This window comes from Passer domesticus, chromosome 2 (assembly GCF_036417665.1).
Source record: "Passer domesticus isolate bPasDom1 chromosome 2, bPasDom1.hap1, whole genome shotgun sequence".
Classification (NCBI taxonomy): domain Eukaryota; kingdom Metazoa; phylum Chordata; class Aves; order Passeriformes; family Passeridae; genus Passer; species Passer domesticus.
Window position 1 is genome coordinate 16,350,714 of NC_087475.1, and position 22,996 is coordinate 16,373,709.

The 22,996-nt window shown below is 37.9% G+C and overlaps 2 protein-coding genes across 17 annotated transcripts in view; both read left to right on the plus strand.

Moving 5' to 3' along the window:
* The window catches only part of ADGRG2 (adhesion G protein-coupled receptor G2), a 57,717-nt gene extending 39,273 nt beyond the window's left edge, over nt 1-18,444 (plus strand). For 11 of the 14 annotated variants that reach the window (XM_064407554.1, XM_064407549.1, XM_064407558.1 and 8 more), the window contains 16 exons: nt 744-826; nt 1,454-1,514; nt 2,005-2,690; nt 4,376-4,574; nt 4,905-5,061; nt 7,115-7,264; nt 7,485-7,607; nt 8,744-8,789; nt 8,895-8,998; nt 9,599-9,723; nt 10,486-10,754; nt 11,444-11,543; nt 11,864-12,138; nt 13,660-13,761; nt 14,506-14,658; nt 17,696-18,444. In XM_064407554.1, the coding sequence (XP_064263624.1) occupies nt 744-826; nt 1,454-1,514; nt 2,005-2,690; nt 4,376-4,574; nt 4,905-5,061; nt 7,115-7,264; nt 7,485-7,607; nt 8,744-8,789; nt 8,895-8,998; nt 9,599-9,723; nt 10,486-10,754; nt 11,444-11,543; nt 11,864-12,138; nt 13,660-13,761; nt 14,506-14,658; nt 17,696-17,880 (2,818 nt within the window). In that variant the 3' untranslated portion in view covers nt 17,881-18,444. Of the gene's footprint in view, nt 1-743; nt 827-1,453; nt 1,515-2,004; nt 2,691-4,375; nt 4,575-4,904; nt 5,062-7,114; nt 7,265-7,484; nt 7,608-8,743; nt 8,790-8,894; nt 8,999-9,598; nt 9,724-10,485; nt 10,755-11,443; nt 11,544-11,863; nt 12,139-13,659; nt 13,762-13,948; nt 14,077-14,505; nt 14,659-17,695 lie in introns of those variants that run through there. The other 3 variants (XR_010355540.1, XM_064407555.1, XM_064407556.1) reach the window with 3 other exon arrangements.
* Nucleotides 18,445-21,199: 2,755 nt separating this feature from the next.
* Nucleotides 21,200-22,996, plus strand: part of PHKA2 (phosphorylase kinase regulatory subunit alpha 2) — a 45,925-nt gene continuing 44,128 nt past the window's right edge. For 2 of the 3 annotated variants that reach the window (XM_064407565.1, XM_064407564.1), the window contains exon 1: nt 21,200-21,383. In XM_064407565.1, the coding sequence (XP_064263635.1) occupies nt 21,306-21,383 (78 nt within the window). In that variant the 5' untranslated portion in view covers nt 21,200-21,305. The remainder of the gene's footprint in view (nt 21,384-22,996) is intronic. The other variant, XM_064407563.1, reaches the window with a different exon arrangement.

Below are 22,996 nucleotides of genomic sequence, written 5' to 3' on the forward strand. Positions count from 1 at the left end.
TTGTCCTTTGCAAATGCTGTATTCTAAAACAAAATGAAACTTCATTTCTCCAAATGTTTGAATCTGGACTTTATCTTCCTGGATTAGGATGAAAGAAAAGTCCAAAACACTCAAATAGAATAGAAAGTAGTCAGATCACCCCTTCATATCATATACTGGCAGTTGCTAGAGTAATCTTTTAATTCTTATGAGCTGGAAAGAAACCTTTTCATTCATCTCTATGTTTGCATTTGCTGAATATGAAAAATTCCCTGGAGATTTCCTAATTTAGGCAGGGCTTCAAGTCCTCAAACTATAGTTGTAAAGATGGAGTTACATGCTGGAATGGATCACTGAAGTTTTCTCTGAAGTTGAGAGAGAATACTGGCTTCCTCTGGTGGTGGAGGTTTCATAAACACTGGCATATTTACACTAACAGCAGAGATTACTTTATTATCCTTGCAAAATTATCAAGTCTTTAATGGCCAGCATTGATCAGGGAGGACCCCATTTAAGAATTGACATAGTAGAGAGAAGGGACAATAAGTGCCACAAACTGATGTATTATGCTTTTAATCAGCCTGGCATAGTGGTTTATGTGCATTAAAAATATGCTCAAATCTGACAGAGCCTAGAAATAATGTGCTTTTACACTTAGCATTTGTACTAATGTGCTTTAATTTAGCATTTGATGTTACTTTCACATATTAGAAAGATGAGGCAGCTCTGTTTCTTGAGTCTTAAGCTTTTTTCTTCTCTTTTAGTACACACTGCAATTTCATAATGAAGCTGGCTGAGAGAGAGAATATAAGCAGTTTAACACAGAAAGCAAAAATAAGTCAACTTGGTAAGTTATGCTTTAAACACTGTCTCTTCACAATTTTATGTAAACATTTGTGGTCTTCAAGTAGCTAAAAAGACAAGATAGTTACTGTTAAATCAAAATATTTTTTGTTTCAGACGATATAAGTACCTATAAATGCAGCCTTCTAATTTTTGGGGGTGTATGTGAAATAAATTTCAGTATAAAATTGCCAGCCTCTTTAAAAGAGCATACTTTGAATGGATTAAGCGTAAAATAAGATGAGAACATAAATGTCTTGCTGAAATGACAATCTGAATTGAAAGGGTTGTTAAGTAGCCACCCTTTCTTAGTGATATTGTGACAAGATGGAGTACTGGCTCATACCATTTGTCTATGTTTCAAAAGCTGTTGTGTTGCTTTTTGGTTTGTTTAAAATTTTTAAAAAAAGGGAAATCTGAACTTGTCAGGCATTGAGCAAAAATCTGGGGGTATGGCAATATTCTGACTGGTCAAGAGGTTCATTTGTTTTGCAAAACTAATTCAAGAAGATCCAAAATAAATTATGCAGTATATACTGTTGTTTAAAGACATAGTGCACATGGTTAAATATTCTACTTAATGGTATTAGCAGTTGTTATGCTTAAGGATAATGCTTCTTTGTCATCTCAGATCAGTGCTGCTGTTCATCACTGAAGTACTGTTCCTTGACTGCTGAAGAATTACAAATGTAGTAAGTATAAATACCAAATTTGACTTGCTTATTTCCTAATTTCCAAATACATTACTAGGGTCAACTTCCATGCTTCAGTGTAATAGCCAGAAAGGCCTCCACAAGAAAAAGCTGACAGGTATTTTCCAGTCTAGCTCCCTCCTCTTTCCTCCCTCTTTCCCTTCCCTCCCTTCTTATCCCTTTTTCTCATTTTTTTCTGATGCATCTAGTTTTGTGTTCAACAACAGCTCACCCTCAGAGCAGGCAGCAAAGGCAGTAGTAGTATTTGTTTATGGACTTGCTAGTTAACAACTACAGCAAAAGAGAATGTAAGAACATTCTAAATATTAGAGCATGAAACATCCAATCTGATTGATTTTAAAATATACATTATTATTAGTATGTCTGTATAAGTTTTATATATATATTCCTCTATTGTAATTTGTTTTCTTTAAAATTGAAAAAATGTTAAACATAACCTGGATTTTTGTACCTTTTTTTTCTTTTACAGTACTATACAAGTGCCACCTCATTTTATATGGGTTCCTTCCCCTCATTCTCCTTCTCCTAAAAAGACTTCCCTCAAATCTAATTCTTTTATTCCCCCCACAATACTTTCTGCTAAACAAAGCCCCACAATTAGACCATTGATCCCACCATTCACAGAAATTTATTTTTCTGGAACTCTTTCCACATCTCCCCTTACAAACCCTCTTTCTGAAAACTCTATGCCTTCCACCAGTGTTACCACTACACGCTCCTCTTCTGAGTCTCTTGCCCCACCTACCATGCCAACTTTTTCTTCCATAACTTCCAATAAATCCATCACAGTTCCCATACCTCCAACAAAATCTGTCACCAATGCTGCTTTCTCAATTAAATCTGATGCTGTACACCTTAACAAGACTGTTACAATACTTTCTCCTTCTGTAGGATACACTAAACATTCTTCACTTTCTTCTTCTGAACCTCACAAACTTCCAATTGTAAATACCCCCTTTGAGGCTATCACCAAATCTGTTGCACAAATTCCCCCTGCTTCAAGCCAACCTATATCTGGTCACAAAAATGTCAGTACAGTACCTATTGTTCCCCTTACTCCTTTCACAATATCTTTGACCCCTACTGCTAGTCCTGTCAACCATTCTGTCTCAGTTTCTCGTCCTCATTCTACTGCTGATGGCCATGGGACCCCAGGTAAATATGAAAAGTACATAATTATTTTTGTTTGAATGCCATATACTGGATTTGCTTTTAAACTTCATTAAACAATGTTATATATATGAAACATGACCTTATAATTATTGTGAATTACTTTGGATGGGAGTGTTGATCTGCTGGAAGGTAAGAAGGCTCTACAGAGAGGTCTGGACAGGCTGGATCGATGTGCTGAGCCCAACTGTATGAAAGGCTCAACAAGGCCAAGTGCTGGGTCCTGCACTTGTGTCACAGCAACCCTGGGGAACAGTCCCAACTTGGGGAGTAGTGTCTGAAAGCTGCCCAAAGGAAAAGGACCTGATAGTGCTGGCTGACAGTGGCTGAACATGAGCCAGGGTGTGCCCTGGTGGCCGAGAAGGCCAGTGGCATCCTGGCCTGTCAGCAATAGTGTGGCCAGCAGGACCTGGGCAGGGATTGTCCTCTGTACTCAGCACTGGTGAGGCCACATCTCACACCTCTTGTCCATTTCTAGACCCCTCACTACAAGAAGGACATTGCGGTGCTGGAGTGAGTCCAGAGAAGGGCAACAGAGCTGGGAAAGGGTCTGGAGGAGTCTCAGGGTTGACCTTATCACTCTGTGCAACTCCCTGAAAGGAGATTGCAGCTAGGTGGGGTCAGCATCTTCTCCCAGGCAACCAGTGACAGGATACGAGTAAATGGCCACAAGCTGTGCCAGGGAAGTTGTTGGACATCAGGAAGAATTTCTTCTCTGGAAGGGCTGTTAAGAATTGCAATGGGCTGCCCAGGGATGTGGTGGAGTCACCATCTCTGGAGATGTTCAGGGAACAACAGGACATGGCACTCAGTGCTGTGGTCTAGTTTGCAAGGTGATGTTTAGTCAAAGGCTGGACTTGATCTTAGAAGTCTTTTCCAACCTAAATGGTTCTGTGATTCTGTTTTGTGTGAAAACTCTGAGACAACTTTCACTTGATGTGCATGTATTTTAAAATACACTCTAATGCCTTTGGGCGTGGTGAGTGATACCTCACCCTACACCATTGTTTGTAACTGTCATAGGTAGGTACAGTGCTCAATTCCCATGAGAACAAGTGTCTTTTGGACTGAAAAAATTAAGTCAGAGAGTAAGGTAGATTTTTTTTTAAACTAACCTAATATTTAAAATACTGCACAATAATGTTGGATCATCCTTAAAATATTATCATTGACTGGAAATATTCTTAGTGGCTATGTATTTTCTTATGAAAATTCTATACAAGCTTCTTTTCAAATTTCTGACACTATCTTGATTTTACTCTACATTCAGGCATTCAGTGGCTAAAAATTCAAAATAATAGGTTATTAAATATATTAAATATATTAATTAAATTCAATCTATTAAATATATATCAATATATATTTATTAATATATAGTTAATATAGTAACTATAATATATTAATATATTTAGTATATATTAATGTCTGTGAGGAACTTTGAAATCAATAAACCATGAAATTGATGTTGGCAGTTTTAAACCTTGCTTTTTGTTTTCATGAGATTTAAATTACCACTGTCTGCAAAGTAGCTGATAGGGAGAAATTACATGACTTGTTGAGAACCTTTATGAGTTATACAATTTTTTAATCAAGAGAACTGTTTAATTTTTCTGCTTCTCCAAGCTTACATCATTTGATGAACACAATGTTTAACTTTTCATTTGTCACAGGAAAAACCCTTTCAGCTACCACAAATATAACTTCTGTACACACCACCATTAGTATCGCCACAGCTGAGCAAATCGTGTCCAAAATAGAAAATGATTTAGCAGCTGGAAAAATAGAGCCAAAAGATGTAGAAAGGATGGTTAGTGAGGTGAGCACTATCCTCACTGCTTCTGAGCCATTACCACCACGAATTTCTAACAGGTAGGTCATTTTGGCAATAAATTACAGGAGTGTTGTATTTACTGTCTTGACAAATTGGCTTCAGCAAGTTTCACTTTTTCATAATCATAATTCAGAAGAATATTACTTGTTCTTTCATGTAGTTATTCAAAATGGGAGGACTATCATTCTAATGTTACCAGCTCTACTATAATATAATGCCATGGAAAATGGTGGGGGTATTTTTGTTGACACCATAAGAAGTGATCGTTTTGCATTACACTCAGATTATTGCTCCATAACCATAACTTACATGAGAATTTTGGATGTATGTGCTTGGTTATACTAAGTATAGTATACTTTTCTTAACAGAATTATAAAGCTGGTGGACTATATTGGCTTAAAACTAAACTTATCAACATCATCTGCTGAATTTGTCTCCCCTTCCTTGGCTCTGGCAGTTGTCAAAACCAACAGAATCCGCTCCAACGAAATGTCCTTTGCTGTCCAGGACTCAGCTGATCTCCAGGTTACAAAATACTTACAATACCTACAAATTGTCAAAGATTTATTTTAAAGTATTTATGGTTTTATATTTATAGGAATATGTGTTTGTTTATGGTCAGTGTCAGGATCTTTAGTTCATATTAGTTTCAGACTGTTTTTTAAGCCCTTCACATTTTTTCCTTTAATTTTCAACTGTGTAAATAGGTGTAAAAGAGAGCTGACTTAGCAGAAACTGGCAGAACTAATAAGCTGTTGGACAGGGTACAGAACACCAGAATGGACAAAGTGCTTGGCAGAATAACTTTGCCTCAAGCCCCCTGAATCATTTATTCAACCACCATGACAGTGCTGACATTTGTCAAGAAATGTTGCCAGATGGCTTCATCTGTTAGAAGGAAATAATTGTAGAGGGTTCCAGAAAAGAACTATTATGTATGTTGCTTGGATAATGATGCTCAGAACATTTGTCACTAATGGCATCTCAGCAAGAAAGAAGTGCTTAGAAAGTTTGGTTGGATCCCCTTTATCTCATTCAAAACCTCCCTCCTGACAGAGAAAATAATGGACAATACCAGCCTTGGAGGCTTAAGCAAGGAGAGATGGAAAGTTTTGGACCAGTTTTGACACATTCTGCCTCCTCAGAGAAGAAAATAGCTTAATGTATCGTAAGCCATATGTAGTACTGGAACTTTTCTGTGTTACTGAAAATTATATAAATGTTTAACATTTGAGTTCTTTTCTATTTCTTAGCAATATATAGTGCATGAATGTGAGATGACTAGGAGATACTAGTGCTGACATACAGATACTTGCTAAGGAATGATTTTTTTATTTCATGGCATTGGCAATGAAACACTGAAAATTTTCAATAAATATCATCAACTTGAAACTAGAGCAACAGGAGAGCTTTTGTGGAATTGATTCAGGATTTCTTTGATGGCTGTCTAAACCAGTGATCTCCAAAGTGGGGTTTTAGTACACCAGGGTGTGCACACAACAGTCCAGTGCAGTGTAGGAAAATGTTATTTATATTTATAATAAATTAAAAATACATTTTAAAAAGTATTTTTTAAAAAATGTTTTATAACTTGCATAATATATTAGTGAACTAATTGACACATGTAACTTATGGGTAGGTATATACTGGGGTTCATGCTCAAAAACTTTTAGGGGAGGCATGATCAAAAACATTTGGAGTGCACTGGTCTAAACAGATGAGTTAAATCACATTGTTAGGGCACCCTGGGGTGTTCACACTGTTACTCTTATTACAGCCATTCTTTCAATACTCAGATAATTTCTTTCTGCAGTACTACAAATGTTTCACATCTCCCAGGAACTCTGAGGTGATGATATTTGTATGTAAAGGACTAATGTGCAACAGGAATGTTGAGAGATTCTGTATTAAACAAAGCTCCCTGGACTGTAAGCACAGCAAATAAAATGTGCAGCACATAAAATGGGTGAAAGTTCACATCTCTTTTTGTACAGTATAAGATCACTAAACTCTTGAGGTACCTGAATTGTAGCTTATCCAGTTTACTTTTGTAATACTTGCCAGATAATCAAAAAGTTAGTGTTTATGTTCTTATCTAAGAACATAAACTTAACCTCCTGAACATAAAAACGTATTGATAAATAATGGCTATTTTAGCTTTTTCTGAATTCTGACATACTCCCTACAGGGTATAAAAATTCTTTGCAGGCTTTCATGCTGTTGATCTCCCTACACAGTTACAGCTACACAGTGGTTTTGCTCCTCACCTTTTCTAAATCAATACAAAACACACAGCAGTGTGTTATGTCCCTGTAGGGAAATGGTTAAAACCAGATTATTTTCCATTATTTTCCACTGGCCAGATTATAGCCAGTGGTAGGCAGACCTGAAATGGGATGCATCCTTTTCAGTCCTGTCAGTGCTATTTATGCATTGTAGTGGGAGAGGAATGAGAGCAGCAGTGGGTTTGTGACAGTAATTAATGAGGTATTCATTTTGAAGTTTTAAACTGAAAATAAGTAATAATTTATTTATTTGGAGACTGAAACAAAGCATAATCCTGGTGTTTATTTTTCAGATCTCTCTAGGAGTTCAGCCAGTTCAGAATTTAAATAATCTTGGATCAATTACACTTCCTTCATTGTTGCTGAAAAATTTACGCACTGAAGAGTTGGACTTGGCTTCTAGAATTATATTCAACTTCTTTAAAAAGACCACTGTGTTCCAGGTATTTTTTTGGCCCACTGTTCATAAGGATTTAAATTCAAGTTTAGAGCAAAATATGAATGGATTTTTTTTCCCCACAAAACATATTTTAAAACTTCTGACTTAAAAATACTTACTTTTGTCCAGTACTTGCTCCACATAGTAAATGAGCTTGTGGGTGCTGTACTCTAGTAGTGCTTCCTTTAGGATTTTAAAATCTGGAGCTTTTTTTGTCATTCCAGGATCTGTCCTTGAAGAATGCATCTTTAATCAGCAGTGTTATATCATCAAGTGTTGCTAACCTCACAATTAGTAACTTAACGGCAAATGTTACTGTCATTTTGCAGAATATCAAGCCTAATCAGGTAAAATTTACATTTTGGCAGACTTAAAGTACAGTTTTGTTGCTTCCACTGAAGCTGTTGTGGTGGAAACATTTTACTAAGAATACAGGTCAGCTTGTTCTGCTTTACTAGTGTGGACACTTCATCTCCACCCAGACATTAAAACCACTCCTGTTTGCTTATTTGCCACTGGTATAAATTTTGGTTCTCAAGTAGTGTAAGGTAATTTTGCTCTATCCCAAATTCATCCAGCTTTTTATCTTTCTTACTTACTCATCTGTTTTAGTCTACAAAGAATAAAAGCTCTTAGAGGGAAGACTGACAGTGTGGGTTGCTATGGCAGATGCTGCAGTCAAGACATTTGTGGGTGTTGTATGGCCAGAAAATAAATAAGGATTTATTTTTAAGGGAACTGAAACACAGGATTGTGTCATCTGGAAGTATTAGGATTCTTATACACCATCTCTTTCTGAAATGAGGGTCAAGAATTAAAGTCTTCTATCTCATATCATAAGAAAGTTTTAAATATTCAATTATTTGAAACTGAAAAATGTGAGGATTCCGCTAATGCATCTGGAGCTTTTTTCAGGAGTTGCCTTAGTGGTGTCTTTACTTGTTTTGACATAATGAGTTTTGAGATATAATTGTAGAAGTATTAGTTTTTATAAAAATATAGTGTATTGCTGCTGGTATTTATAGAATTTGCATGTGTGCGAGGAAATTTCTGTGTGTTTAACATTGTGATAGTAGGAAGTGATCAGATCTTTCCAAATGAAAAGGTTTTTCCTTTTCTGTGTGGTCATGACTTCACAAGTTACAAAGTCTGGAAGGAGGAGAAATCTCAAGAATTTGTATGGTGTGGGAAGACATTGGAAGAGCATTCAAAAGGTTCTACCAGGAACAGAATATTTGCATAAGAGCTAGCTAGCTCCTGTCTGGTGACTTGAAATTTGTTCAGCATATTTTTGAATGCAGTTTGTAATATTAATCCTTTTGTGCACCTAAATTAATTTTGTATTCATGTAGAATGGGCATATTTGCTGTACAGTGTTTATATATACAGTGTTTATTCTTGCCTGAATTAGATCATTCATAGGTAATTTGATCCTAAACTCACAGTTTAGTAAGTCAATTTTTTTCTTTTTACTCCTAAACAGGATAATTCAACAGTTAGATGTGTTTTTTGGGACTTCAATAAAAATGGTAAGTACTTGAGATCATCCAAGATGCTATGCTGTTTTAGTTATGCTAATTCATGTGAATATAAATGAAGCCTTCTATGAATAACAAAGCTGCTTTTTTTAACAGGTGGACATGGAGGCTGGTCATATGAAGGTTGCACAGTCAAAGAAAGTAGAGTAAATGAAACAGTCTGTTCATGCAACCATCTCACAAGTTTTGCAGTTTTGATGGTAATTATTTTCAAAATTATGCAATCTTGCCCTTATTCAAGAACGCATTTAACCTTGAGTTGTCTTAAGCAAGTCAAGACCCAATAAGCCCATACAACCTAATAAATAATACTGAGGTTCTATTCACTTTAATGTTAGTACAGACAGCCATACAGTCAGGCACATGTTTAAACTCCTTGTTGAATGAGAGTCCATGGCTTCCACTAGAGGAAAAAAGAATTCTTTAATTGCTGCAGCTTTTGCATTGAGGCAGCTGTTTATACTCTAAATAAAATTTAGGAAATAAAATTTGAAACGGGTTTTTAATCAAATGGGGTTTCACAATTAGGGTAATTAGGGTCATAGAATTATAAAATAATATCTCAAACTGGACGGGAAGGGACCCATAAGGATCATGGAGTCCCTGCTCTTTACAAGACTAGATTGGCTTTTTTTTTAATCTAACCTTTTTTAAGAGCCATGATGAAAGGAATGGAGTCCTTTTTTTTTTTTTTTTTGGTAAGTGTAGAGGGAAAGGTATGTTTTGATTTTTTAAATTTTTCTTTGAATTTTCCGTTAAATAAACCTGTTCTCTGAAAATAACTTCTGTTTCTGTTTTAGGACTTGTATGGAAATACTCCTTTGAATCCCACACAAGAATTGGTACTGACTTTTATATCCTATATAGGCTGTGGCCTCTCTGCAATTTTTCTTTCTGTTACTCTTGTGACCTACATAGCCTTTGAGTAAGTACCCATTCAGCTGAGATCCCATTATTCTTCAATTGTGATTGATTGTAGTCTTCACTGAGAAATCCTTTTCAATAGTTATGGATTCTGTCCCCACAAATAATGCACAGATTTGGCCAGCCCACCAGGAAGATGTTGATTCAGTTTTCAGAAATGTTAATCTTATGAACAAGTGAATTATCATGAGCCTCTAGGCAGTAAGAAGTGAAGAACTAGCACTCTGAAGTATTTTATAGTGGATTATCATAATAGAAGTATGAAGGAATGTATTAAGATACAACATACAAAAAGCAGTAAAGAATTTTAGCATTTTTAAAAGCATTTGTGTTCTCTCTTTATTCTCTCATTATTCTAAGACTGGGACTTGTCTCTATCAAGGCTTTAGATGCCCGGTCAAAAGCTTGATCTAGTTTAGCAATAAGGAACAGACACCTATTGGGTTTGGGTGGCAATGTAACAGTAAGTCCAACATACAATGGAAAAAAAAACAACCCATGGTACTAAACACTGACTCCAAGATTGTTTATATTTATGTAAGATTTTCTAAAAAGCTTTATATATACAGACTGTTAATTTGTAAGTACATTGTAAATTGTTGTCTCCATGTATAAATGCAACACATGATGCATTGTATATGAATGGAAATGTAATTTTTTTTTCTTGTCATTTGTGAATGCCAAGGACTGCAAGAGAGGAAGTAAGCCAGGGATCCATGGACAGCTGATGTCATCACATGAATTTTCTTTTTTTTTTTTTTAGGAAAATCCGGAGAGACTACCCCTCCAAAATACTTATTCAGCTGTGTGCTGCATTACTTCTACTCAACTTAGTTTTTCTCCTTGACTCATGGATTGCACTGTATGATACACGAGGCCTATGCATTGCAGTTGCAGTATTTCTTCACTATTTCCTCTTGGTTTCCTTTACCTGGATGGGTCTGGAAGCTTTCCACATGTATCTGGCCCTTGTGAAAGTCTTTAACACCTATGTACGGAAATACATTCTTAAATTTTGTGCTGTTGGTTGGGGTATGTATTTTTTTTCCTTTTTTATGGTAAATAGATAATTCCTCTTATCAAATATTTCAGTGAATGTGATACAGGTTAGAAATTAAAATTAGGCAATCATTAAATGTTATGATATATGTTCCACCTTTCTGAGGCATGGAGTCCCCCCAGCTGCAGAACTGAAGTTTCTGCAATGCAAAGTGATAATGAATTTTCCTTGTGCTAGTACAATAGAACCAATTTTGAATGTGGATGTTTCCATTATTCTGAGAATAAATGCCATTAAGTATATATTCCATTTCTGGAATAGCACTGTTGCTAACAAAAAGCAGCAAAACCTGATCTAACTGGATAGAGGATGAAGGCATTCAAGCCTGATTTTTGTCTCCTGTTTCTTTCTTAAAACATATGTAAGAAAGAAAATTGGTTATCCTGTAAGAGTCTAAATCACTTTGAAGACTGATGGTATTTGTTGGTTTATTCAGAAAGTTTAGGAGCTGGCTGTGAAGGACTCCTCTTGTTTCTTTGCCAGCTGTGCTCCTGAGCAGTTCGAATGCTGCAATTTTTCAGACAGCTAGTAATCATCAGAATTCAACAGCCAGATTTCAGAAACAATATGTAGATTTTGTAGCAAAATATAATAATTTCAAGTTCTCATAGTACTGTCTCATTTAGGATTTTTATGTATGTGTTTTCTCATAATCTTTTAGGGTTACCAGCAGTAGTTGTGTCCATTGTGTTGGCAGTATCACCAGATAATTATGGACTTATAACCACTGGAAAGGTTTCCATAAATGGACCTGATGAATTGTGAGTTAAAGGGAGGTGCTCTGGGGGATGTGAGGGTGGAGGGGGGCATGGAGGGAGGACCTACAAATTGCTTTTCTTTAGAGTGAAGAGGGGGAAGGCAAGAAAGCCATAGTAGTGCTTTGAAATAGTATAACTCCACAGTACTTCATGTGTTTTAGGGTTGTTACCTTTATGAAGGTTCATATCCTTTGGTCAAAAAAAATACTTTTCTTGTAAAAGGCAAAAATGGTTTGCATGGAAGAAACTACAAGTTTGTCTCATGTTTATTTGACTTAGTTTCTGTTTCTGATAATGGTTGACAGACTGTTCTTCTGTTCTAGCTGCTGGATCAAAAATAGAATTGTCTTCTATATTACTGCTGTGGGATACTTCTGCCTGATATTCCTGATCAATATCAGCATGTTCATTGTTGTGCTGATCCAGCTCTGTCGTATCAAAAAGAAGAAACAACTCGGTGCTCAAAGGAAAACCAGTATCCAAGATCTTAGGAGTGTTGCTGGCCTCACATTCTTGTTGGGAATTACTTGGGGGTTTGCTTTCTTCACAGTAAATGAGGTATTTACTTACCTCTTTACAATTTTCAACACTTTGCAAGGTAAGTTTGTCCTCCATGTAAGAGCTCCCTGTCTATAACATAACAAACCAAACATTTCGAAACATATTTTTCTTGATTCAGCAATAAAAATTTAAATTTGATATGTACATTAGCATGTTAATTATTTTATAGATGAGATGATGCTGCTTTATAGTAACCTTAAATTGCAGTTTTGTTATGATAAGGTACAGAAAAACTAGATACTGTTTATACAGGTATGGTATATTTATAAATATTGATATTTCAAAAGTGTATGCAAACCAGATATCCCTGGAAGTGACTGTGTTTCCACTAATAAACAGATGCATTTTGAATACTCAGTTACTTTAAATTGTTCACGTTATAATGCAATTAGTGTAGTGAAAACAGTATAATTTCTTCAGTTCCCCTAAGGCTTCTGGAGGAGTTTTGGCATTCAGCAAAGGGTTATTGAGATAGGCAAGGCTGAAACATCTAAAAGTTAGTGACCCAACTCTTAAGAATGGCCTATAGAGTACTAAGAATTTATGAGAAGTAGATATGAAAACATAAAGTTTTGCAAAGGCCAGGGTGCTACTGGACATATCCAAAAGCCGAGTTGCTGCATAGACTTTTATATAAACAGGAGATATTGTAGCTGTCCCCAGTGTCCTAAATATACCTCAATTGTCCTTCTGAAATTTGGATCCAAACTTCTGTTTAAATGGCCCTTAGATGGCTGACTGGATGGTTTCCCAGAGAGACTAAAGCAGTGAAAGTTGCTGTTCAATGTATACACCTTTCCCCTCTTTGCTGTGTTGACTTACTATTATTTACTATTCATTCTAAACCTAATACAACTGTTTCCCATTTCAGATTGGAAACTGTGCAAAGATTAAGTGTCCCTTTCCCTTAATTGGGGGCAATTTTGATGAACTTCTAAGCAGGGAAAGTGGGATGCCACCCTGTGTCAGTTAGTAGTTAGTAGTGAATGGGGAATAGACAAAGAGACTGCAATGAGGCACTGGGAGGAGATGGGATGAGCACCATCCCTTCTAATGAACATTTGAAATTGTGGTAAAGGGGGTACCATCTATTATTATTTTAGATATTAATTATTTTCTTTGGATGAGTGCTCCAAGTTTTGTAACATTGGTGGTAACATTTAGCTGCTAATAAAAAATGTAACAGGATGTGCTAAAAAGGCTTCATAGTCTGATAGTGTGGTGTACACCCTCTCTTTGACGCTGCTTTGAATTCTTTTCCAAAAGCATTAAGTAAATTTCAAGATCAACAGAATTTTTCCCTTTTTATTTGATAAAAGGAAACTTTATGTACCTCGTGTATTTGGTTGTATTTGTTGGTTTTTGTTTTGTGTGTATGATTAATCTATATAAGAAAAAAGTGCTCTGCGGCATTCAGAGTTGTAAACTTTTTCAGCAAAGAAAGGTGTCATTACTTTTTAGTAGAAATTTAAAAGAAATGAAAGAAAACCAAAACATTGTTCATTAGGAAGTAGTAAAAGTGAATTTTGCAACAATCTTTTATGTTATTGCTTTGCAGGGTTCTTCATTTTCATCTTCTATTGTGTAACAAAGGAGAATGTCCGTAAACAGTGGAGAAGATATCTTTGTTGTGGGAAATTCAGGCTGGCTGAAAACTCTGGTAAATATCAAACTTTTTTTGACTTCTGAATTCTTATATTTAGTGTTAAGTTCCTGGCATTTTGTAATAATTAAAAAAAAAAAAAAACCAAAAAATTCCAAAAAACCCAGTTGATCATGTTGCTGCAGTTGCAGTTCTAATTTATTATCCAAGATACAGTAAACCTCCAAAATTATACTCTTTAAAGGTGGTAGCTGATGCAGCGCTTGCATGTCTACATGCTGTGGCCTTAAGCTGCTAACTGCTAAGAGATGACCTCTTCCACTGCAGGGTAAAGGCATGTCTTTGCAGAAGACTTTTGGTCAGTTAGAAACGGTAAGATTTATTCCAGCTTGTGAGTCAGCCATAGTTTTACCAGTTATTTCCACAAAAACAAAGTGAAGCATGGTTTATACCTAAAAATTAATTACTTTATGTTATTTTGTTACTAAGTAGTTTTCCTCTTGTTAAGCCATGTATTTTTATACACTTTCACTTAGAGAATCAACTGCACTTCAGTTATTTTTCTGATCTAGTCTGCAGTTGTAAAACTATGACAGTTGGCTGCTTGTATTTTAAAAAGGGATAAGAGAAAAGGAGCTAAATTTAAATAATTTTAGACATCAAGACTCATTAAATTCTTACAATATAATTCTATCTAGAATACTGCAAGTGTGTAAAGCCTTGGTTTTATATCAATTCAGTTGCATTATTAACTATATTTTTATATAGTGCTTGTGTGAATTGTATTATTTCCTGTTTTAGACTGGAGTAGAACTGCTACAAATGGTTTAAAGAAGCAGACTGTAAATCAAGGAGTATCCAGTTCTTCCAACTCCCTGCAATCAAACAGTAACTCCACTAACTCTACAACACTGCTAATGAATAATGATTATTCAGTCCATGCAAATGGAAATGGTAAGTATAATGCAAAATAGTATTTCTTCAGAACTAAAATTCTCCATCCTTCCTGTTCTAACGTAGTACTGTCCTCTGCACTGCTGCCCTCTGCTCTTCCTGAGCAGTTGAAATGCAGATGTAAGTAGCACTGTGCTCAATTTCACTTGCAATTTGCTGTGGCTTATTTGTCTGTTGAGAAAGCTAGATATAAATCACTATTAAAAGTGCTTATTAAAAACTATGAACATAATCTAGTTTTTCACACTCTTGCAGGGCACATATCATGGTGCTGATTAGTAAAGTAATTAGTATTACTAATTAATAAAAAAATATTAATTTGACTTACTAATCAATTCTTCAAACAGAAAAATAACTTACAAATCTCTAATGTATAAAACCCTAAGTCAAGAAAAACTCAGAAGACATTACTCCTGTGTGCCTGAGGTATTTTTCCCAACTGATCAAGAGCTGAGGCTAAGAAGTCATGCCATCAACTAGAATGTTTATTATGGAGTTGTTGAACATGCTTGGAGAGGCTGTGTTGTCCTCATTTCTTGGCCTATGCTGTCAGAAGACAGCACATAATCAACAAGATTATATTAGCAGATAACCTCTCAGATGTACAAAGTAAAAGCTGTGGAATTCATATGTGGCTTAGAGGTTACTGTTCCTTTGAGTGTACTAATTGCATATTGCAGAGCAATCACAACACTTCAGGAGATGGCATTTGGACATGACCTGTACAGCTTTCTAAATTGAGGTTATTGGGGTTTTTTTCCGTCACATTCCTTTGTAAAATCTTCCTGTTTGGATACACATAATGCAATAATTAACATACTTTTTATCTAACAGATCAGTTGAGAACCAGAATTCAGTGACACTCACTATCATTAGACACAAAGTAAGGCAATATTTTTAGGTAGAAGTATTTCCTTTCAAAGAGAAAAATTTTCAGGTACAAAAACCTGCATGTCTCGTAGGGTTCTTTTTTCCCTGCTGTGTTAATTGCTCTGATGAAAGAAGCCATCTCTCCCTGCAACATCTGACCTGCTTATACCAAGCTACAAAAGCATTTTGACTGCTTTTCTCAACAGAAAGAAAGAGCAGAAATGTTCTATTGAATTTGTTTGTTGTAGCAACTGAATGAATGAGCCTGTTGCAGCTCTCTGGAAAAAGTCTTGTTCTTTTGGTTATTTTAGAATGAGATACTAAATTGATGATCTAAACCATTGAGTGATGCCAATTCTGTTGGCTGTGCTCCAATTCTGTCCTACTATATTCACATAATCAGACCTTTCCAGTGTGTCTGTGTGTCCTGTGCCAAAAGCTTCTTAGACACAAGCAGCTGAAAGAACTTTGGCAAAACCTTGTTCCTGTACACTTACAAACATGGATGTCTCTGGTGACCCACCTAATTTCCTATTTTATTGTCTATTTCAAGTGCTGTGAACCTCGTACCACATTCTCCATTCATATCAGGGTTGCAGGATACCTTGCCTGCACAGCTTGACTAAATAATTCTTCTGGGTCCTTTGGACTTCTGTAAGAAAAGGCTATACCTGTGCTTGGATACCTCCCAGTAAAGCTCTTGGAGGCAATTCTTACACCTAATCTTCCAAACATGGAGCAGTTGTATCTCAGAAAAGCTGGGCTAATGCTTCCAAAAGGTATTAGACTGCTGTTAGATAGGAACTTGGGACCTTCTAGTTTGCTGTACCTGATTGCTCTCCTCTCAAAGCTGGAACTTGAAAATAACATTGCAACACTTCATTTTAAAAAGTGACCTTCAGAACCAAAAACAGTGTAGAAATTGAGATCTATGTCACAAATACACTGAGCTGTAAACACTTGACAGTTTTAGCCTCACTGCTTCTACTAAAATGCTATTTCAGATTCAGGACTGAATTACTTACTGTGGTAAGTTTGGAATGTCTGTATAGCCTGTGACTTTGCTTTCCTACTGCACTTCATCTTTTCATGGCATTCTAATATTTCCTTATTTTCAGTTTTTCTCTTGCAGATTTGCATGTTTCAGAAACTACAATTAGGTAGCACATGACTGAACCTGCAGATTTCCTCACTGAGGAACACAAACCACCTTTCTGAATTTGTTCACAGAAAAGCCTTATTTTCTTCTCAGCTTTTGCCCCAACATTAGGGCACAGCTATTCTGAACACTCCTAAGATAAAACAGTGTTAGGCAGGCAGGGGGTTAAGCAAAAATCACAGTGTTAGGAAGCATGGTTATTTTCTATAATTTCAACCTTTTTCTTATTTGAATTAATGAACAAAGCTCTCCTGCTCATCTTACCCTGTCTACATTTGTGCCTGTTTAAGTGCTTGATGGCTGCTTAAATTAATAAGTAATTTTTTAAAAAGTCTAAACTGAAGTGTTTGCAAAAGTACTTGGAATAAAAAAACAAACAAACAAATTCTCATTAATAATATTTAGAATGTGATGCATAGGGGCAGGAGATTTATCCAGTGAACTAAACATTTATGGAGCATTTCATTAAAAGGCTTCAGTCAGAAATGGTATTATTAGATGTGTTCATTGTGGATTCACCTAAATGTGTAAGATTCTCTGTAGTCTAAGTATGGTTTTGACCCATGATCAGACCTAGGCCTTGTTCTGATTGTCCTTCAGAAGTAAATGCTGTAAGTTGAATTCCTTGTACTCAAACACTCTTCTTTCAGAGGCATGGCACACCTGATACCTTTAAAACTTAATTCAATAAAGCAAATCATTAAAATGAGGAGTATTTTGCATGTTATCTAGTGATACTTATTCCAAAGTCAAGTCTACATTTTGAGAATTGTGACCTTCATTGCTTAAAATATGGAATCATTGTGCATAAATATATTAACATCTCTTAAATATCAGGATTTCACACAGGAAAATAAATTTATACAAAATATTTACTAACAATACACATCTTAAAATTGTTGCAGGAATAAAATGAGAGTGTATGAACTCCTTATAGTGACTAAAAAAAGCATGAGAGGCTTGATTCTGAACCTTTCTGATAGGGAATGCACTTTTTTGTTTCAACAGGCCATCTTTCCAGCGAGAAGAATGGTGTTTGTTTCAGTGTACAGAATGGTGATGTGTGTCTCCATGACTTTTCAGGCAAACAACTTGTATTCCAAGACAAGGATGATACTGGCAGCCAAAAAAGCCAAATCTCGCTCAGAAGGACTTCAAAGAGAGGAAGCCTAAGTTCTATGGAGAAAATGTGATTTCCTTTTAAACAGCACATTGTTTTACAGTGTGAAGTAGAGTTTTACTTTAGCAGTTTTACATAATGTGAGCAGACCAAGAACTGGTTTTATTTAATATATGGTACTGGAACTTCAAGGCAGCCATGCAATGGATTGACAAGGTCAATTATTAAAAAAAAAAAAAGAAAAAAAAAGAAAAGGAACCTACTATTTTGACAAGGTCTTGGATGTCAGATTACAGATGGCACACTTCCATTTTGTTTCTTCATCACAGTGGGGTTTTTTGAGGGGTTTTTTAACATTTAAACAAAAGTTTTATTTAGACTTTTTTCATTATAATTAAGTTTATCTGCATATAATGCTTAGTAGTACTGTATAAATGTAGAAAGTTACAATTTGTGCATACAAACGATGTTAACTTTAAAAATGTTAGCTGCACTGTCTTCAACTTTTTGTACGTTTTAGTAGGAAACTGCAGTAATGTACATAAGCAGAAAATATCAACCTTTAAGCATCTCAATTACACTTTTATATTTATTTCTTGTAATATAAATTTAAATATACCTATGTATAGGAAAGTAATTGGTATTTTGTTTGTAACTTTTATTGTGAGTTTGCATTTTCTTTAGTTAATTATCTTTAACACAGAATGCTACAAAACTTAATTTGTCCAGTAAGTGGATCACTTACAGTGTTTAGAATATATTCACTAGATGCAGAACTGTAAATAACAAACACAATCGGTCTTGAACCTTCAGCTACCTTCTAGTACACCACAGAGGGATAGATCCTGGGTGTAATTCAAGCACAGTGCCATGAATGGTGTATTAAATAAAGTAGTCAGTAAGTTATTAAATACACAACTAAGTTGTGTTGGTGGCTTGAGTGAAGTCATCAGTTTTTGCCATTGATTTCACCAGGGTCAGTATTTATATTGAATGGTGAGACACTGCCATTTTTCATTTGCAATGATGGAAGAAGAGAAGTTTGGAGGGGGTGGGGAGGCAAGTTGAAGAAAAAATAGAAATAATAAATGACAGCTGCTATATTTAGTAGCTGAGAATTTTTTTGTTTCATTGCATGGCTGTTTTTTAAGGGGCAGCTCTTGAGCTATTCTAATGAGTATTTCTGCTTGTGCTTTGGCTTGTGTTTGGCAAACCAAATACTGAGGCTCTAGCTCAGTAATTCCTGAAGCAAAATTTCATTCCTCTTGTGACATTTACTGGAAAAAAATTTATTTGGGCTCTTCATGTAAAACAGCTGAAAGTCCATGCAACATTGTGAAGATTCCTCCTGCACAGAAATTGGCCTAAGTCCTGGTCTTACCTCTTCTTCCTCACACACACGTGCAGCTATGGCCACTGCTTTTCCAATTTGCAATCTTGGGCAAAAGTTGGATGCTCCCAAAGCAAGCTAGGACAAACTGGTGCCAGACTGCAGAGTACCAGGCCCTGTAAAGAGGGCTGCATGAAGCAGGTGCATGCTGATGGGGAGCAAGGGCTTTGCTTCCTGGTGGGGAAGGCTCAGTTGGGTGCCCTGCAAACACTCTCCTCAACAAAAAAGCATGAATTACAGGCCTCTTATTTAGGGCTCTGTTGGAGTCAGCAATTGAACCTCTTCAGTGCTCAAACCCCATTGTGGTTCTGTGGGCAACACAGGTTCTTTCAGTTCTTTCAGTCACTTACATCCAAAATTACTCTGACTATGCTTTTTAAGGTGAGAATTTAAAGTATTTGTTGATTTTATCCACAGGGTTTTAGCTGCATGTTGGTAAAAGCCCATCCTGGAATGCTAGTAGCTGGAATACATTTCTGTGAATGCTTTAACTATTTGGCTAATTGCCTTTGCAGTGTTTCTTGTAAATTTATTTAATGTCCTTATATTTATATTTTTAACTGTAAAAAAAGTAATAAATTTGCAGCAACTACAACACAAAATATATCAACTTTGTCTTTTAGATAAATGTGTCATTAATACTGGGCTGCGTTACAATTCTTCAGATTACAGGATCAACAGTATGTCACTTCTTGGAGAAAAAGCTGACCCAGCTTTTGCATTTATTCTCTGCTACATATTTTACCTTGCATGGTTCTAAAAGATCTGGATTTTAGCAGAGAAAACCCTGACGTTAGTCCAGTCAATGCCTGCCCTCAAGACTGCTGAAGCTGTCCTAAAGGAATGCTGTAAGCAAAAGCACATAGCTGAGTTTAGCTTCAGTAATTAAATTCCCTATGAATACACATATTCCACTGACCTACTCAGAGTCTTCTTTTTTTATTTTTACACACCAAAATAAAAATATATTTTTTATTTTATATATTCCTAGGGGAGAGGAGTCCTTTCTGACTTTTCCACTTAATAGCATGCTCATACTGTAGTAAAAATTTGCACTTGCACCAGCATAATATTTTAGCTCATCCTTAAACTAGCTGAAAACGTGTTTTTATGCTGGGTGTTACAGTAGCCTTTTGGTACGTGGGCTGTCGGACTTTGTGTAGCCAGGACACCCAGAGCTCGGGGAAAGCTGCAACACCCGCCCAGAGCACCAAGTAAAATTCTGTGCATTAGTTTGTGGCTGCATAGGTAACCCGGGGCATCTGTAAGGAGGTTTTAAGCTTAGTCAAAGATAAAGAGCAACCTGCCGTGTACAGCCGGCACCGCCCTGCTCAGCAAACTTGGTGCGTAAGTGCAGTCTCTCTACAAGGCGGTGCGCTGAAGGGGGAGGCCGGTGCGGAGCCCAGGGGAGCAGGGAGCTGGTCCATGTTTTGGCTGGGCGCAGGTTTCACCGCACGGCTCTGGCAGAGGGAGGTGCTGAACCTCCAAGCTCTGTCCCCCTGGGCTGTGCAGAGCCTACAGAGGTGGGGTCCGACCGCCGCCGGAGGAGCGAACGCGGCTGTGAACGCTGCTGCCTCAACCACGACTGTCCGCTGTGGGCAATGAGGGAAGAACGGCAAGGCAAAGTTACAGCAGTAACTCTGTTAATGCTACAAGTTCACTTAGAAAAAAAAATAAAAAAGACAACGGGGGAAAAAAATTCTATCCGAATTTTGAGTTAATATCACACTTTAAGCTACTCTGCAACATCTGTTTCGTGGTTTCATTCGATCAGATCTAAAAACGGTGGGGGTTTTTTTTAAGGCTGGGGGAAAGAAAAGCTTCCAGCAAGTATTCTGGTGTTCTCAGCTTTATTTCACGAACTCACGAAGAGGTTCTGTATAATCGACACTATTTTTCACAATCACAGCCGGGCTTTTGTCACGGCAGGCGGCCCCTCCTCGGCTCGGTCCTTGTGCAGGGTGTCCCCGTGTCCCCGCGGCGCCTGAGGGCGGAGGCCGCTGCCGCCCCGCCCCGCTCGCCGTGAGGGCGGGGAGAGGCCGCCGCCATCTCCGGGTACCGCCGCCCCGAGCGCGGCCGGGCCGGGCAGCCGGGCCCGCCGTGGGGCCATGAGGAGCCGCAGCAACTCGGGGGTGCGCCTGGACGGCTACGCCCGCCTGGTCCAGCGGACCATCCTCTGCCACCAGGTGAGGAGCAGCCGCCGCCCCGAGACGCCTGCTCGGGGCTGGGGGCGCCGGGAGCGGTGGGGCCGGGGCCGTGCCGGGGGCGTGGGGCGGCTGCCGGGGCCGGGGGCTGCAGGAGGGACACGAACATCCCTCCTGCGGCCTCCTGTCCGCACGTCCCGCCCCCGCCTGCGGAACAGCGCGGGGAGTGCTGAGGCGGTGCGGATCCTGGGGGCGCTTGTGTGAGTGCACCTTGGAAATCGTGTGGAAAACACAGCGAGTCAGAGCTTGTAAATTATAATGGTATTGTGTGTACAATGTCTTCATGGCCGTATGATACACACCCAGCCGTTGTGCGCACTGTATCTATCTAGATAGATAGATAGATAGATACACACTACATACTATGTATATGTGTGTGTGTATATATATGTGTGTGTGTATATATATATATATGTATGTATATACATGTATACATATATGTCCGCACACATGATAACAGCAGCATTCCACCGCGGTGACATAAGAGCTCGGGGCAGGACTTTGTGCCGAGCCTGTCAGTGTCAGCACGGCGCGGTGCGGGTCCCTGTGTGCCCCCGCCGCACGTGTGTGCGGCCGGGCACGTCCCGGAGCTTCCAGGCTGTTCTCCCGGAGCTTCCAGGCTGTTCTCCCGCTGTCCGCGCTGCTGGGGCTCTGGGGCGTCCGGCGAGGCTGCCTGCACAGGCGAGAAGCGAAAGAACGAGAATTGCAGGGGTGGTTCCGGGGGGTTGTTGTGCGCCCTGTGTTTTTTTGGCCAGCACAGTGCTCTCTGCTTAATGTGCTTGCTTTACCCAGGTGGGCACTGAGGACTCCAAAGGTATTCAGCAGTGCTTAAACAAGTTACCAAACAATCCAGTATATAAAGATGAGCAGCAGGGATTTTTGCACAGATCGGTTACCAAATATGCTTTGTTGATGAAAGTTGCGAGAAACTGGTAAGCAGTGAAAGAAAAGGCTGGGACCCATATGCACTTTGGTCAGTAGGATTTTAGTCACTGACCATTGTTTTGAGCACAGGGTCCAAATACCTGTGAAATTATATTTGTGTATTAAATTATTGTAGACTCAGTAGAAACAAGTGCAAGAATTGGTATATGTGGCATGAGAAGATAGTTTTTGACTCTTCCTGTTCTGATGTACAGGAGAGGCTTTTAGTTGTGTTCCCATCTCTGCCTTTTGTCAGCAAGATGACCTTGGGCAAGTCACTTTGGCTTCCAGTGCCTGCCTTTATTTCCTTGTTTATAAGATGAGGATGCTGATAACAGCTTCCATTAGGGGAGATATGGAGCCTCTGAGATTCAGAGCTCAAACATGCCCCACGAAAGCCTTGATGATATTAATATTTAACAATAGTAAAAAGGGTAAGTAAATGGTAATACAGGGGTTCATACTGGTGACCAAAAATTTTGTAATTGCTATTTAAAGCAATAGGATGAATGTTCATGACTGTGCCTTTTCCACTAAGAGGTCAATGTCTGGGAGAATTCAGAGGAGGGGAAAGGAGATAAGCTTTCTTCTTTGTGTGGGAAGCAATTTACAGGCTAGCAGCAAGGCAGAGGATCAGTGGTATCTCAAGAGAACCCAGAGAAATGCTCAAG